This window comes from Barbus barbus, assembly GCF_936440315.1.
Source record: "Barbus barbus genome assembly, chromosome: 15".
NCBI lineage: Eukaryota > Metazoa > Chordata > Actinopteri > Cypriniformes > Cyprinidae > Barbus > Barbus barbus.
In genome coordinates this window covers 20386125-20403988 of record NC_136743.1, presented here as the reverse complement: position 1 = coordinate 20403988, position 17864 = coordinate 20386125, and the positions used below count along the sequence as shown (strand labels likewise).

Here is a 17864-nt window from a genome sequence, read left to right as displayed (position 1 = left end):
TCTTTGCTTGTTCTCAACTTAAATAAGCGCTGAGTACATAACACTCATGCAGATCTATAGAGAGGTAGAGCCTGTCTCTGTGTGCTTTTCAAAAAGACATGGACATTATGACAGAGCGGCAGCTTCCCGATGTCACAGGTGGGCGTTTCGGTGGAAAGGCCAATATCATTTTTCTAATACGGCACTTAGAAAGGGGAGCAGGAGGAGGAAAAGAGGGAGTGCTCTCGCTTGTCTTATTAACATTTATGAATAATTTAACCTGGCACGCCTGGCCAGGGTCCAGACACATCATTTCTTAATTGCAATCAGAGGGAGGAAGTAGGTTGATGCACAGTGATGTATGAATGGCAGGCGGGGGAAGAGATGCTGAGGAGGATTCAGCTTCAGCGCACGACTTGCTATAATAACTATCATACTTATATATTCGTTATTGACCTGATGCTGTGCATATGGAAATATAATTTTATCCTGACATAAGAAGAATAATATAAATTAGGAGTAGTGCAAGTAAAAGCATCTGTAGTGTAAATGCAGTTCTGGCAGCTAATGATGAGAGTGCTTAAGGGACTAAATTTGCTGAACATTCTCATCGTGCCTGGCATGGCTGCTAATTTTTCAAAGGCAAACATTTTTACAAAGCAAGTTAAGTCGTGGCCAAATTAATGGAGCTCCAGTACAAACTTTAGATTTATGGCGACCTGGTTTTCTTTCTAATCCCTTGTTATTGTGTGGTTATAATAAATGATTAAATAACTCTGACATGTCTGATTGCTGTGCAGCGTTTTCCTGCATTTCAAACACGGAACCACTCAGAGAACGAGCAGTCTGCATCTCGGAGATGAAAACGATAGCATTTTAATTAACTCCGTCTACCGTCTTGTCCACTGATCCCAATCGGATGTTTGTTCGCAGATGTAACAATTATAGGAAGATCATATTAACACAACTAAGACTCAGCTCCAATGAATGCTTAGTTTTGCAAAACAAATCAATTGGGACATTAGAAGAAGCATTCTAAACATCATTAGAACGAGTTGTTCTGTCTGTGTCTAAACCTAAAGCTGCTCTTCAAGAAGCCTAAACAGTCTGCAAGTGAAACTGTTCGAACTCACAATAAGTCTAGTGATATTTTATTCAAATTAATTATGGCTCATACTTTTTAAAAACCATGTTGTTTTTTTTGGTGTTTGGCTTAGTGTTATATCGTCAGCGATATCGTCGACCTGATTGCAAAGACACTATTTAAACTGAACTGAGCTGGATGATGACATCACTGAATTCAATAATGAAATGCCTTTAACTGAAAATCTTTTTTTAATCTTTTCATTTTACATTATTGACACACTATTTTCCTTTTTTGATATTGTGCAGTTGCTTTGACACAATTTACATTGTTACAAGCGCTATATAAATAAAAGTGACTTGACTAGTGTTATGTTAGAATCATTATCATACCTTTTGTTCTTTAATATTTTGAATTGTTTTTAGCTTTATTTTTTGTTTTTCATTTAAATGTTAAGTTTTGACTTTTTTTGTATGCATTTGTCATTTTTATTTAATTTCTTTATTTTTAAAATGTGTATAGGTAGTATTTCTAAAGTTTTAGCTTTTAGTTTTGGATCTGTTTTTAGTTGTTTTAATACTTCAATTGATTGCTTCTGTTGTCCTCATTTGTAAGTCGCTTTGGATAAAAGCGTCTGCTAAATTATTAAATAATAATAATAATAATAATGTTTTTGGAAATAAATTGCTTATCATTAGAAATCTTGTGATTTAATTACTAACAAACATTAAACAAAGCAAATCTGTTTTATAAATAATTATGCTTATTATTAATCACACTTACCAATCACATTCATTTTACCAAGTTTCAAAATAATACTGTGAAAATGAGACTTCAATACGGTCAATTGCTTTATTATTGCATTTATTGCTATTCATTTTTACCAGAGAAAACAACAGCACTTCACCATCTTTCTCAATCAATCATCCCTCTCACTTTTGATAGTGAAAGGTACTAAAAAAAATGACATTGCACTGTGCTGTTTTGAAATAATGCAACTCTTTTGTGCCAGCACAATTATTCTAGCATAACTGGCTTGGGAATATAAGGCAATTATTTCTGCTGGCTAATTATTCCTTTTCATAATAAAGGTAATTTTTCACACAGCAATTATAAGTGGAATCGATGCTTTGAATGAGACGTGGCTCCATGGTTTTCTTTCTCTCCGGTCAGGTGGAGCGACGGTGCGCTTTAGCAAACGGGATTAACAGGCAGGCCCCTCTTGGGCACGTACGGCGTTGTCCTGGTAACCATTTTGATGCAGTCGATGATGGGGCACACGCTCAGGCAGAGAGTGCAGCCGGTGCAGCTGTCTGTGATTACGGGAAGATGGGTCTCAGGGTCAAACTTAATAGCCTGCAAAAGAAGAGGAAGGGGAGGGAAAAAAAGCTATTACATTAGAGCAATTATCGACTCTCCATAGGAGGATTTCCCCACTCCTGGGAGAGCTTTTCATGGACGGAAAAAAGCAACAACAATGACAGCAGCTAGCACAACAGTGTCGTTCTCTAAGGTAAATAGCTGGCCTCCTTCGTCGCACACCAGCCTTATTCATTTCAGACTCTGCATTTGTCTCTTTATGTTTTCAATATGCAGGGCCAAAGGCGGTGAATAAACTCTATAATCGGGCAAAGACTATAGATATACAAAGACAAAGTTCATTCCAATACTTATGAATGGGAGAAACTGCAACTCGCAATATGGCGGGATAGTCCCACCTTCTAAATGAAAGAGCCAATCGTTGATTGGTAAAGTCATTGCATCACTGCAGCGGGTGTTAGAAGCTCTGGTTCCCATAGAAACCTGAGGCTGGACCAGCCAATGCACATGCACAGTCACAAGCACATTGGAACTATGCATGCGCATTGGCTGTTCTAGCCTCAAAAATAAGCTTTTTAAACGCTATTTAAGCATAAGAAACAACATTCATGGGGCAGTTAATTTCAGATTTTGTAGCTGATTTGAAATATGTAATTTAATCGCGAGTTCAGCGAGCAGTTTTTGAGATTTCAGGATTCCCCCATTCATTTAGATAGGACTTGGTCTTGTTTGAGCTGCCCGGAGGCATTGCAAATATGGTGGCCTAATGAACAGACTTTTCTTGAAAGGGACTTAGAATTGAGTGACCTCCAAAGACAACATACAATCTGAAAATATTCACTAGCTTCTGCATTTTAGCAAACAAAATCCACTAGTAATTGCTATTCCGTAAATAACACCGTATTGTGTAATAATCTAATGTGTGCATCTGTACCTGGTAGCCCGAGTCGTTGCAGGTCATGTAGCATTTGCCACAGTTGATACACATCTCTGGATCGACGAGGGCCTGCACTTGTTCCGTGTTATCCAGCTCCTGGTAGGCACCAATATGCTTCAGCGCTCTGGCAATCACATCCTTTGCAGAGAGGAGAGACAGGGATTAAACGGCAAGAAAAACAGCCGTGGCATCTCAAAGAAACCATTTGAAAGGCAGCGTTCCGATCTTAAGTTAGCTTAATTAAATCAGCACTGGAAGGAGCCGATCGGTTTTGATGTCTGACTGGTAGTTTGTGATCTCCATTTCCTCCTAGAGATGCCTCACAGCATAATCACCTAGAGGAATAAAGCCTTTTAATGTTATGAGCAGGAAAACTGCATGTGCTACAAGATTACCTCACAGATTACATGAGGACAAGCTGTTGAGGATGTGTTGGTGAAGTTTTGAATATTTGCGTAATGTCACTGTCAAATTAACGAGATGATTTATTACAGAAAAAAGGAATGTGATTTTAAAAAAGAACACAATTAATTATATGCCATCTGCCCTGTACTTAAATGATTTTTTTTTGAACAAGCTGAACATTTGAACAAGTTGACATTTTTTACAAAAACACAGGGAGACCATCCAGCAACCATCTGTGTGTACCTAAAATAATGTGTACTTATAATAACAACTTAATAAATAAGCTCATTAATATATGTACACTACCATTCAACACTTTTGGTATGATGTTTTTTTTATGAATAGAGCATTATTTATTTATATATTTTAATTTTTTTTTTTTAATTTATATTTTTTTTTGAGATAGAAAACTTTTTTGACATTATAAATGACTTTGCTGTCTGGCACTCTTAATCAATTTGATCAATTTGCTTCCTTGCTAAATAAAAGTATTCACTATCTTTACAAAAATAACTTTACTGACCCCAAACCTTATACATAGAACACTAATCAATAATAATACTAATATAGTTTGTGTGTGTATGTATATATATATAAAAGAGAGAGAGAGAGAGAGAGAGAGAGAGAGAGAGAGAGAGAGATTAATCAGCATATCGTGTAATTAATTTGAACAAAACTGACTGACAGGCCTAATATCACTTGAAAAAAAGTGTATTGATTCCAATAATAAAAAGGTGTTATAACACTTCAAGATATTACTTACTTTCACATTAGGGATGAGTTTTTTGGGGATGTTGTTTTGGGGAACTCCAGCATCACTGGTGTCTGTAATCACATTGCCGATAGCATCTTTAAGGATCTTCTTGTACCTCGCCAGGGCTTCATTCTTCGTCTTTAAGTACGGTCCAAAGCTGGGCAGACTCTTTTGGAGAGTAGGATTGCAGATACAACAAGTTAAATTTATTCAAACAAAGTCTTAAAATATTTGCCAGATCAGTGGTTAATGTACTTTCAGGTAGTTTGAAACATCATTAAATTTATTCATAAGAATGTACACAAATCTGTTCTGTTCGACATTATATAATATGTGTTAATTACTTTTTAATGAAAGTTATTTAAAAACTATACAAAGACACGATTGAGAAAGCATGTCAGGTATGGACGTCATGTGAATTCATATCCATATTAAATCAACCTTTTTACACCAATCTAATGGAAAGTGTGCTAACACATCCTTGCTATCACTTCCCACATCCATTTAGAACAAAAGTGGTTGTAGTGCTCTCTTCACCTCAGAGTCTCGCACACATGCCTGACCCTCCAGAGCAGCAGGGCTAAAGAGGTGATTCGTATTCACAGTCACACTCTCATACCGACGCACCGAGCCTGAGAGGTGGCCATAAAAGAGCCTTGCGCCTTCGCTCTCCAAAGGCCATTCGACAGGAAACGCCGGCTCCACTGACGAGAAATCAAGTTTGCCACAAAATTAGCCATCCTTTTAATGGAGCCATAAAGAGAATCTGCAATGAATTGTTAGGAAATCGTATAATACTACCGGTAATTGCAAGGATTAGCTGGTCAAACTAATGGTTTGACACTAAAATGGTAATGAATGGTAATTTGGGGGAAATGGAGTTATGGGTTGCTGATGGGCACCGCTTCCAATAACTGATATTTTCAGTTTTCTAAATGCTCTTTCATGAAGAAATCTTTTTAGGAGTTTATTTTTTATTTTTGGTGGCTAATTATCATATTTGTAATTTGAAACGATCGAGCAAACACAGAATTTTCCTAATGACGGTTTCGTTCTGCATCTCTCTTTGTGACCTTTCTCCAAAAGAATGCTTCGTTTATTCAAGCCTTTTAACAACACCCTATTCCACCTTTCCGGCAACAAGTATTCCTTACAACGCCCGCTGCAAATCCATTCGTACCAACGATAGGACATTTAAATTGGTCTAGCGTTTTCCCAGACACAATCTCCTCAAAGCTGTCATTCACAACTGCCTGTAACCCTTCATTTCTACCATGGCTAGATGGAAGTGTCTCCTTTGCAAAGCAAAAAGAATCAAAACACGACAGGAAAGGCTCAGTTATTAGCCGTCCGCGCCAAACTTCTCTCAAGTCTTTTTTTGAAAAGTAACAGCCCAACAGAGATCGGAGGCCTTTGGTAAAGCAGGATGTATCAGACGAATCAGAGACACAAATCTACGGTGCCGGTGTTGACTGCAGGACTAATGGCTAGCTTAGGGGGGGGCACATCCTCCATGTATTTATTTCCCTGTAGAGCTAACACTGGTGGCCCTGTTCTAATCCTGCATAAAAGCATTACTCTCTCAGGCACAGGTTGACAGTCTAATGAATCAAGCGCTCCAGCCCTGCAGCAGACAGTCTGAGGAACTCATCGGTGGCTGGGGAGATAAACGTACACACACTACAGACTACACACATGGACCCGTTCTCGTGCACACAAAAACAGACAGACTAGACAGAGATATGTCATTAACAGTGCATCAGTCAAAATAAACACAGAGACGACTGGCTTGCTTGTGAAACCTTGATTACATGGCAACTATAAACACTACTTTATTTCTAACATGCTGACAGCTTACTATTGAAATAAACAGCCGGGTGTGCCGTAAAATATAAATTATATATATTATTTTAGTTTTTTTTGTTTTATTTACTGACAGTGACAGTCAGAAGCAGACAGGAAATGATGGGTGGGGAGGGGGTAACAAACACAAGCTGAATATGAACTTGAATGAACATCACAGCTTAACACCTAGCACTAACCACTAGGTCACATCTGAAAAATGTGCATCAAAAGCACATTACCATATATAACATATCTGGCGATATTGGATATTTAATTGGGCGTTCATAGCTGCTATTTTTACTTTTAGATTCCTTTATCTTTTTTTTTTATTATTTATTTTATTATTTATCTTAAAAAACTAATAGTTTAAAGAGGTCATGACATGAGAAATAACATTTTATTTGAGCTTTTTACACAACTTTTGTTAAAAGATGAAGCTGCTGACTGTATTGGATCTGATAGCAGCTGCATCACAAACCATACAAACAAATTAATAATGCTTTGTCTGCAAATTATGTTTTATACGTGCAATAGCAAGGAGGTGTTGTCGTTCTCCTGAAATTTTGTTAGCAAATCATAACGCTTACTGACAAGCCTTAAAGGAGCCGCCGTTTAAAAACTTCAGACAGAACCCTTTAGTAACACTCTTAAATGTAAAATTTTATCTTCTAAAAATGAAAATCCAATTTTAATTATAATGCCTAAATTCAGTTAATAAATTTGTATTTAAAATGATTGATTTTAGTTTGTATTTTTAAAATCGTGATATGATATTTTTCCCATATCGCCCACCCCTACTTTCAAGGCATCGCGAGTTCGTGTTTTACTGCAGAAACCGACAAGCGCCCTTGATGTTTGTGAACAGAAACCAATAAGTCCATTTTAGCGAATCAGAGCACTGTATTCAGGTCAGGTGACAAGGCTGCCTTCACTTTGAAAAGATGTGCTAGCTGAGAGGAGTTTTGTAATAGCTAACTAAAACTTGATGAACCTGTGATATCTTCTCAGAATCAGAATCAGAATGAGCTTTATTGGCCAAGTATGTTTACACATACAAGGAATTTGTTGTAGTGACAGAAGCTCCACAGTGCAACAGAAAGACAGCAACAGGACAGGACACAGATAATAAAATAATAATATCCAAATAGGCGATGTACCTTTGTAGCAAAAACACAATATATAATATAGACAACTATATAGGTACAGGTCAAGTATGTGCAAATTAGAAATGAGAAAATAAAAATAAAATAAGTGAGTGTGGTGAATGGATACTGTATTATAGTTGTGTGTTCCACGTTTATTGTTGAGTGTTCATGAGATGGATTGCCTGAGGGAAGAAACTGTTCCTGTGTCTGGTCGTTCTGGTGCCCAGAGCTCTGTAGCGTCGACCAGACGGTAACAGTTCAAACAGGGAGTGTGCTGGATGTGAGGGGTCCAGCGTGATTTTACCAGCCCTTTTGCTCACTCTGGATAAGTACAGTTCTTGGAGAGTGGGGAGGGTTGCACCAATGATTCGCTCAGCAGTCCGGACTACCCTCCGTAGTCTTCTTAGGTCAGATTTGGTAGCTGAGCTGAACCAGACAGTTATTGAAGTGCAGAGGATGGATTCAATGATGGTGGAGTATAACTGTTTCAGCAGCTCCTGTGGCAGATTGAACTTCCTCAGCTGGCGAAGAAAGTACAACCTCTGCTGGGCCTTTCTGACAATGGAGTCTATGTGAATATCCCACTTCAGGTCCTGAGAGATGGTGGTGCCCACGAATCTGAATGACTCCACTGCAGTCACAGTGTTGTTCATGATAGTGAGTGGGGGGAGAGCAGGGGGGTTTCTCCTGAAGTCCATGATCATCTCCACAGTTTTGAGTGTATTAAGCTCCAGGTTAAGACTGCACCAGACAGCCAGCTCCTTAACCTCCTGTCTGTAAGCATACACGTCACCGTCCTGGATGAGGCCGATCAGTGTGGTGTCATCTACAAACTTCAGGAGCTTGACAGAGGGGTCTTTAGAGGTGCAGTCGTTGGTGTAGAGGGAGAAGAGCAGTGGGGAGAGTACGCAGCCCTGAGGAGCTCCAATGCTGATGGTAGGAGTGCCAGATGTGAATTTACCAAGCTTTACTAACTGCTGTCTATCTGTCAGGAAGCTGTTGATCCACTGACAGACAGAGGTGGGTACGGAGAGCTGGGTTAGTTTATTCTGAAGGGTTTCGGTGATGATGGTGTTAAAAGCGGTGCTGAAGTCCACAAACAGCATCCTCACATAAGTCCCTGGTCTGTCCAGATGCTTCAGGATGAAGTGCAGTCCCACAGACCGGCAAACTGCAGGGGTCCAGTAAGGGACCAGTGATGTCCTTCAGATAAGCCAAAACCAGTCTTTCAAATGATTTAATGGCTACAGACGTTAGAGCCACAGGTCTGTAGTCATTAAGTCCAGTAATTTGGGGTTTCTTTGGGACGGGGATGATGGTGGATGAAGCATGAGGGGACTTCACACAGCTCCAGTGATCTGTTGAAGATCTGTGTGAAGATGGGGGCCAGCTGGTCAGCACAGGATTTCAGACAAGCTGGTGACACACCGTCTGGGCCTGGTGCTTTCCTTCTTTTGTTCTTTCTGAAGACCTGGCACACATCTTCTTCGCTGATTTGAATTGTAGGTGTGGGGGAGAGGAGGGTTGCTGGAGGTATTAATGGTTGTGTGGAGAGGTGTTCAGGGTGGGTGTGGGGTGTTTTTTCAAAACTAGAATAAAACTCGTTCAAGTCGTCTGCTCATTGTTGATTCTCCAGAGTGCTGGGGGATGGTGTCTTGTAACTGGTGATATCCTTCATGCCTTTCCACACTGAACCAGGATCACTGGAAGATAATCTTTTCCTTAGCTTGTCAGAATAATTCCTCTTTGCCACTCTGATCTCCTTTTCCAGTGTGTATTTGGCCTGTTTGTACAAGACATAATCCCCCTTTCTGTAAGCATCTTCTTTGGCCTGACAGAGCTGTCTGAGTTTTGCAGTGAACCAAGGTTTGTCATTGTTGTAGATTAGATGAGTCCTGCTAGGAATGCACATATCCTCACAGAAACTGATATAAGATGTTACAGTGTCTGTGAGCTCGTCCAGATCGATGGCAGCGGCTTCAAAAACAGACCAATCTGTGAGAGAGAAACAGGCTTGTAAATCCCGCTCTGTTTCATTAGTCCATCTTTTAACAGATCATAACACAGGCTTTGCAGATTTAAGTTTCTGCCTGTAGGTCGGAATAAGATGAACCAAACAGTGATCAGAGAGTCCTAAAGCTGCTTGTGGAACCGAGTGATATCAAGATTCAAGATTTTTATTTGTCTCACACACAATTATACAGAGTATAACTAGCAATGAAATGTAAGTCAGGTCCGCTCCAAGGACAGTGCAATTATATAGAATACAAAACATCGATTGTACATAAATATTAAGAAAAAGAAAAGTAGAAAAAAAATAAAAAGAATAAAATAAAATAAAATAAAAGATTAAAAATATAAATATAAATGTGCAGGTCAGTATGTTGTTGACTTAAATAGTAATAAAGAAGGAATGTGCAAAAAAGTTGTACATGGTATTTACATAGCAGCAATACGAGTCCTTGAGCTGAAAATGCTTTGTACTCGCTCATATTCCCGGTCAAATGAGCCTCATTGTAAGCGGCAGTGCGTTTGTTAACCGCAGCACGGATTGGTCTGTCCACCCACGGTTTCTGATTGGAGAAGGTCCTTAAAGTTATTGTTTCTGTAGCTTGCTCGGTTAGCGTGTTTACAAAGTTTAATGCTACATCCGTGAACTCGCTGACGTCAGATGAACTCGCCCGGAACATGTCCCAGTGTTACAGATGAGGATTCTTTGCAGACGCCACACACACGGAGAGGAGTGGAGAGAGAGCACACACACAGCCGACTGGGAGCTGAGCCTCGGGAACTCTGGAGCAGACGAGGGACCAGATCCTGAGGGTACAGAGAGCAGGTAATTCAAGTAGCAGGTAAGTAAACTTCACAGCTATACACACAAGAGCTTGGAGTAGCTGAGGTAGTCCTCCTTCGTCAAACGAGACCAGACATCGAGTGTTTGGCGGTGTGTGTCTTTATGGGGAGCAGTAACGAGGAGCGTGATGAGGAGCAGGTGAGTGTAATCAACACAGGTGAGAGTGATTGCTGTGACAATGTGGTGGCAGAACCTGGCAGATCTGTAACATTAGCTCCCCCTCCCGGAAGGTGCGTCCCGCACCGTAATAACTACATAGGGGACGGAACCTCCTGAAGGCCGATGCAGGGCAAGACACAGGGGAAGCCTCCAGGCTGGATCCGGGGACTCGGGAAGTCGTGGCGGATCAGTAGGTTCGGGAAGCCATGGCGGAACTGGAGACTCGGGAGGCCATGGCGGGACTGGAGACTCGGGAGGCCATGGCGGATCAGGGCGCTTGGACGGCCATGGCGGGTCAGGGTGCTTGGACGGCCATGGCGGATCAGGGAGCTTGGGTGGCCATGGCGGGTCAGGGATCTTGGGTGGCCATGGCAGATCAGGGAGCTTGGGTGGCCCTGGTGGATCAGAGATCTTGGGTGGCCATGGTGGATCAGGGAGCTTGGGTGGCCCTGGTGGATCAGAGATCTTGGGTGGCCATGGTGGATCAGGGATCTTGGATGGCCATGGCGGATCAGGGAGCTTGGGTGGCCCTGGCGGGTCAGAGATCCTGGATGGCCATGGCGGGTCAGGGATCTTGGATGGCCATGGTGGATCAGGGAGCTTGGATGGCCATGGTGGATCAGGGAGCTTGGATGGCCCTGGTGGATCAGAGATCTTGGATGGCCCTGGCGGATCAGAGATCTTTGTGACCTTGGCCTTTGGCCTGGCCACACAGACTGAGGTTATATGGCCCCCCCCAAAAATTTTTTATTTGGGAACGTTCCCCTCTGGTGGCCATACTGGAGGAGCGGACACTGGAGGGTGTTCTAGAGGAGCGGACACTGGAGGGCGTTCTGGAGGAGCGGACTCTTGGGGGCGCACGGGAGGCACGGAGCTGGACAGAACCAGCGGAGACGAAGGAGAGCTGGACGGGACCAGCGTAGACGCAGGAGGGCGCTCTTGCGGCGCGGACTCTTGAGGGCGCACGGGCAGCGCAGACACAGGGGATTCGGGATCGGCACTCCTGGCCGTAGTCTGGGAACTGGATTCGGGATCGGCACTCCTGGCCGTGATCGGAGAACTGGATTCTCGGGATTCGAGATCGGCACTCCTGGCCGTGACTGGAGAACTGGATTCTCGGGGTTTGGGATCGGCACTCCTGGCCGTAGTCTGGGAACTGGACTCGGGATCGGCACTCCTGGCCGTGGTCAGAGAACTGGATTCTTGGGATTCGGGATCGGCACTCCTGGCCGTGACTGGAGAACTGGATTCTCGGGGTTCGGGATCGGCACTCCTGGCCGTAGTCTGGGAACTGGATTCGGGATCAGGCACCCCTGGCCGTGGTCAGAGAACTGGATTCGGGATTGGCACTCCTGGCCGTGGTCTGAGAACTGGATTCTCGGAATTCGGGATCGGCACTCTTGGCCGCGGTCTGGGAACTGGATTCAGGATCGGCACTCCTGGTCGTGGCTCGAGAACTGGATTCTTGGGATTCGGGAAGCGCGGTTTCGCATGTCGCGGGCGGCAGAACCTTCTTTGCCGCAGGCGGTGGTTGGACTGCAGGAACCTTCTCCACAGTAAAAGATGACCCGGCGAGGTGTAGTACATAATCCAGGTATTGTTGCAGGGAGCCTGGCGTATTGGCAGGTAGCGCTCAGAGAAACAGGTAGTTATTTAGACCACCCCAAAAGACGGTCTTAAATGTCCCATCCGTCCACGATACGTACTGCGAGAGCCAGAGGAAATCCTCTACATAATCCTCTATGGGGCGGCCGTCCTGAGACAACTGAAGCAGTTCATCCTCGGGAGATTGGTAGCTGCAGTCCATATTTCGGTGTAGGTCTGGTCTTCTGTTACAGATGAGGATTCTTTGCAGAAGACGCCACACACACGGAGAGGAGTGGAGAGAGAGCACACACACAGCCGACTGGGAGCTGAGCCTCAGGAACTCTGGAGCAGACGAGGGACCAGATCCTGAGGGTACAGAGAGCAGGTAATTCAAGTAGCAGGTAAGTAAACTTCGCAGCTATACACACAAAAGCTTGGAGTAGCTGAGGTAGTCCTCCTTCGTCAAACGAGACCAGACATTGAGTGTTTGGCGGTGTGTGTCTTTATGGGGAGCAGTAACGAGGAGCGTGATGAGGAGCAGGTGAGTGTAATCAACACAGGTGAGAGTGATTGCTGTGACAATGTGGTGGCAGAACCTGGCAGATCTGTAACAGCCAGTCAACATCATCAAGAGCCGCCTGTAGCATAGCTTCTGGGTGGGAGGACCAGCGCGTCACTACTCTCTGCACCGGGGGATCCTGAACGAGCCTTTGTTTATATTCCGGTGTGAGGAAAATGGCGGCATGGTCCGATTTGCCAAAAGCCGGTAGTGAGCAGGCTTTGTAGGCATTCTTAAACTGAGAGTAGCAGTGATCCAGTGTATTCAGTCCTCTAGTTGGACAGGATACATGTTGATGAAAGTTCGGCATGACCTGCCTGAGGCTAGCTTTGTTAAAGTCTCCCGCGATGAGCGTCAGGATGGCAGCGTCAGGATGTTTGTTAATGTAGCCGCTGAGCACATCGTGAAGCTTAGACAAAGCCAAGCCAGTGTCTGCCTGTGGTGGAATGTAAACAGCAGTAACAATGATCGATGAAAACTCCCGGGGCAGATAATACATAATGGAGATATTCCTGGGATCACACCATTTATTGTTAATCATGAAACACACTCCCCCACCCCTGGATTTACCAGCCTCTGCTGTTCTGTCCATCCGTAAAACAGAAAAGTTATCACTCGGCATTACAGCAGTGTCCGGGACCGAGGGTGTAAGCCATGTTTCAGACAAACAAAACGTTACAGTCCCTTATGTCCCGTTGGAAACTTATACTTGCTCTAAGATCGTCCATCTTATTCTCCAAGGATTGGACATTTGTGAGCAGAATGCTCGGAAGAGGAGGATTATGAGCCCTTTTCCTGAGTCTATCTTGAATCCCAGCGCGTTTCCCGCGGTGTTTCTTGATCTGTCACCTCGGGGGTTTATTCGAGTGGCCATTGTTCATCTCCACGTTCCGAAGAATCTCGAGTGGCCACGATGGATTCGTGGATAATGTGTCCTGGAACAGGTTAGTGTAGTGGTTTCCAATGTCCAAAAGTGTTTCTTTGTCATAAGTGATCAGTGCCGACGTTAAATGTGTAAAAAGAGAAAGTAAAAGTTAGTAAAAAAGTAAATAAAATCCCAATCTAAGCGGAGCGACCTGGATGGCTTCTGTACTCAGCGGCGTCATCTACATTCTGGCGCCTGAATGATATGCGTCCTTTATTGTTGTGTAACAGTGATCCAATATATTACTGTATCTGGTGGGACATGTGATGTGCTGTCTGTATTTTGGCAGTTTGCGGGAGAGATTTGCTTTATTAAAGTCCCAGAGAATGATTAAAACATTTATTTATATAAGTCCAGGTGTTGGTGCTCACTCTCTGTGATCATATCAGCGAGTCTCTGTAAAGCTATGCTCTTTCAGTGGAATGTAGACACTGCGCTTGCAGTGGAATGTAGACACAGACGAGAATGAACAAGCAGAACTCCCGCGGTGAGTAGAACGCCTTGCAGATAATGAAGAGCGTTTCTAGATCTGAACAGCACATCTTCTTTAACATAGTTATATCTGTACACCACCTCTCAATGATGTAAAAGCACGTCCCGCCGCCGCGCGATTTCCCCGTTGATTCTGCGTTGCGATCTGCTCTGATCAGCGTGAAATTAGGCAGATGAATCGCGCTGTCTGGTATGTCGCCATTTAGCCAGGTTTCCGTGAAACACAGGGCAGCAGAGTTAGAAAAATCTCCTTGTTTGTTCGGGAGAGCAGAAGGAGTTTGTCCGTTTTGTTGGGTAGAGAGCGGAGATTCGCCAGATGGATTCTAGGCAACGCTGTTCGAAATCCACGCTGTCTGAGCTTCACAAGCGCGCCGGCTCTCTTCCCCCGCCTGCGCCTCCTGTAGCGTTTGACCAGAGCTATGGCTCCACCAACTACAATGTCCAGCAAAACATCCGAAAAATCAAAATCCGGTAAAAGATTTTGTGGTGTGTTCTAGAAGTCTGCTACCCGACCCGAGCCCGACGGGTCCCGAAAAATGTGCGGGTTTCGGGTCGGGTTCGGGTTAATGTTTATTGAACAGCGTCGGGTTCGGGTTTGTAACTAATAAAAACTAAATAGGCTATATATAGTTTGCGTGCCGTGTGCTTTGCCTGCTTGCTGTGTTGTGGTGACCGGCACGCGCGAGAGAGAAAGTTGCGTGCGCAGATGTGCAATGTGCATCTGCTACACAGACCACAGACACACAGGCTCTACCTGTGTGTCTGTGGTCTGTGTAGCCCAGGGGTGGGCAAACTTTTTGGCTCAAGGGCCACACTGGGTTTTAAAATTTGACAGAGGGCCGGCCCAGTAGCAGATTATGAAACACGATCTCATGAAAGTGCGTATCTATACCACAAATTAATTTCTAGTGCCATTTATACACCAAAAATGTTTTTTGCATGCATATGCTACGTACTGTAAACCCCTTGGTTAGGATTAGGGGTGCGGAGTGCGTGCCTATTACACCCCATAAAGTGCGTTTCATATGCACACGAAAACTGCGTATCATAAGCACTACAGATACAATTCGTGGTATTCGCACTTTCATGAGATCGGACTGAGCAAACACATTTACGTTGTGGTAACGTCTGCGCGAAATTCAACAACTGAGAGACGACATTCAAGCAATCATTAAATACAACATATTGCAAAAATTGTATTTATTTGCCGTGAGAAAATACAACATATTGCAAAAATGGTATTTATTTGCTGTGAGAAATAGAGTGGACCTCGGGTTCGGGTCGGGTTCGGGCTTAACATGTAAATGTGTTTGTCGGGTCGGGTCGGGTCGGGTTAAATGATCGCGGGTACGGGCCGGGTTCGGGCTTCAGTTTAAAGCCCGTGCAGACCTCTAGTGTGTTCTGCCGAATGTTCAGCAGGTCATCCCTGGTAAAACTGATCTTATATGAAAAACAAAAAACAAACAAAAACAGTACAAACACTGGAGAGCAACGCACAATAGCTGCCATCAGCGGCGTCATCTTGTAATTCTTCAGGGCGTAAAGGAAAATAAATTTGCTGTTTCAAAACTGCACAAGAACTTCCAGCAGGACAAACATCTATTTTAATACGCATCCCACACAGACACAGGTGCCATGAAACAGAACCAAAACCACTCGATCACGCCTCACTGGCTTACACGTCCTTTCAAATCTCACCAAAACCCCACACAAAGCAACTGACCACCATTTTGTCTCCGGCAGTCTTGTGAGTAAGTGCTGGGTACTTAAATGGCAACGGCGGAAATCTCTGAAGCCTATTATAATTTCATGTCTTCCAGATACACAAACTGCAGTCTGTCCAACTCGCAGCAACCCCATTCAGTCCTATTAGATGAGCTCTTCCTTTCTCTTTCTCTGTTTTCTGTTTAGCGACGAGCCACGGCGTATCTGCTTTATGCTAATTCGCTCTAAGATCATTCAAAGGATTCAAAGAAGAGTCTACAAAGCAATACACTTAACAATGGAAAAGAAAAATATAATGATGGGAGTTTTCACAAAGAATGTTTTTTACAAAAAAACACTGAAAGAAAAAGAAAATGCCATTTGCTTTGGACGTCTGCTAAGCAGACAGGTTGAATACTTGCGTATAAAAGCGTGCGCGCTAAATAACAGTTATACAAATGTGTTGGTGGAAAAGGAATTGTTTCCTTTTTCTTTCTTTCTATTGAGAGGGAGGCTTTTTTTTGCGAGTCCACTCCACGAGGAGTGCTGTTTTAATGAGAGAAGCTACACGTATTGCCAAATCTCATGTCCCGGGCAACCAGAAAGCCTCTGCTAATTAGATGCAGAGCTTTCCAAAACACAGGGCTTGTCAGTTCTCTCATCTCCCCTCTGGATTGTAAATCAAGAGTGCAGTGGAGGAAGGAGCGCACATTATGTCAGTGTGGGCTGAGTGATTTAAATTATACGAGAATTAGAATGGAAGCCCAACCTCCTATGTTCTGTAGCATCGCACTGATCGCCGAGGGATTGGACGAGAGAAGCGTTAATCTTTATCTTTGCCTTGTAATGGCCACTAATCGCACTTTAAGAGCTAAACAGACCTCACTTGACAAACGTTGCCTTCTATGGAAAGCAGTTGCAGAGGAACATCAGTTGAAACATTATTGTTATCCTGATGTGACTGAAAGTAAGGAACCGGTTGGGTCCAAATGGGGATCATCAGATTATTTCATTACCTGAAGGATCGTACCTCAGTGTCTCCTTGTCACGCTTAACCATAAAGCCTATTGTCTCATATTTTATATGGCCTCTAAATTATCAACATGATCAAAACTTTGCTGAAAAACCTGTTGTACACAATCTTCTACATGCATTTTGTTGTGTAATATTTCAACATGAACACTTACTGCACTGAAGCAACTTAGGTTTACTTGATAATGGCTTTTTTCTTTTCTGAAAAATCATGTGAAATTTCCAATTTTGTGGAACATTTATTTGCTTTTACTTTGATCATAAAACTATTCATTTGAATATCTTATTGATTTAAGCTAGAATTTCATCTCACTTTTTGGCTAGATATAAAACCTTATGAAAACAATTTTTATTATTATTTTTTTAAATATATAAATATATTACCTGGTTTCAGTTAAAAAGTTCTATTTCAAAAACAGATTTTTCTGAAAATGTTTTCTTATGTTACAGCAACATAATAGGTAAAAAGCTCTTATAAAATTCCCAACTATTTTTTAAACACCAAATACAGTAGCTTATAATCAGTGAAAGTTCATTAGTTAAAGTTTGGCTTATTTGTTCCAGTAGCATATTTTCAATTTACAGGATCCTCTTATGTAATGGCACTAAATAATACAGAATAAAATAACAAAACATGAATCCCCCAAGCTCATGTTAATGTAAGGAGCTCAGTGCTGGTATCATGGTGGGCATTGATCTCTGCACTTTAATTGGCTCCAGGCAGTGAATTTGATCTTGTTTTCCAGAGAAAGAAATACTGTATTAGCCAAGACCACACATCTCTTTTTGTGTCTCCTCTCATCAGGGTGCAAAGATAATGGAAACCTTTTGCCAGTGTCCTCACTCCATTTCTGAACAGCAGCAAACATTCAGATAACAGTACAAGTGCATGTGTGTGTGTGTGCGCGTGCTGGAATCTGCTTTGCATGTTTTTTGTTTTTTTGTGAGCTGCTTAAGGACTACAGAGTTCCTTGAAATTCAACATGCATAAACTCTCTAAAGCTCCTCCTTGGAAACTTGGACTTGTGTGACCAGCATGATTTGGACCATAAAAATCACAGAAGGCATTACAATAGTGGTGAC

At 42.8% G+C, this 17864-nt stretch overlaps 1 protein-coding gene across 1 annotated transcript in view; it reads right to left on the bottom strand.

Annotated features, from left to right (window-relative positions):
• Positions 1-1906: 1906 nt before the first annotated feature.
• LOC306881360 (dihydropyrimidine dehydrogenase [NADP(+)]) overlaps positions 1907-17864 on the bottom strand; it is a 170053-nt gene continuing 154095 nt past the window's right edge. Inside the window, exons 21-23 of the mRNA XM_079435424.1 lie at positions 4489-4647; positions 3318-3458; positions 1907-2419 (exon numbers count right to left, since the gene is read on the bottom strand). Of these exons, the coding sequence (XP_079291550.1) occupies positions 2255-2419; positions 3318-3458; positions 4489-4647 (465 nt within the window). The 3' untranslated portion in view covers positions 1907-2254. The remainder of the gene's footprint in view (positions 2420-3317; positions 3459-4488; positions 4648-17864) is intronic.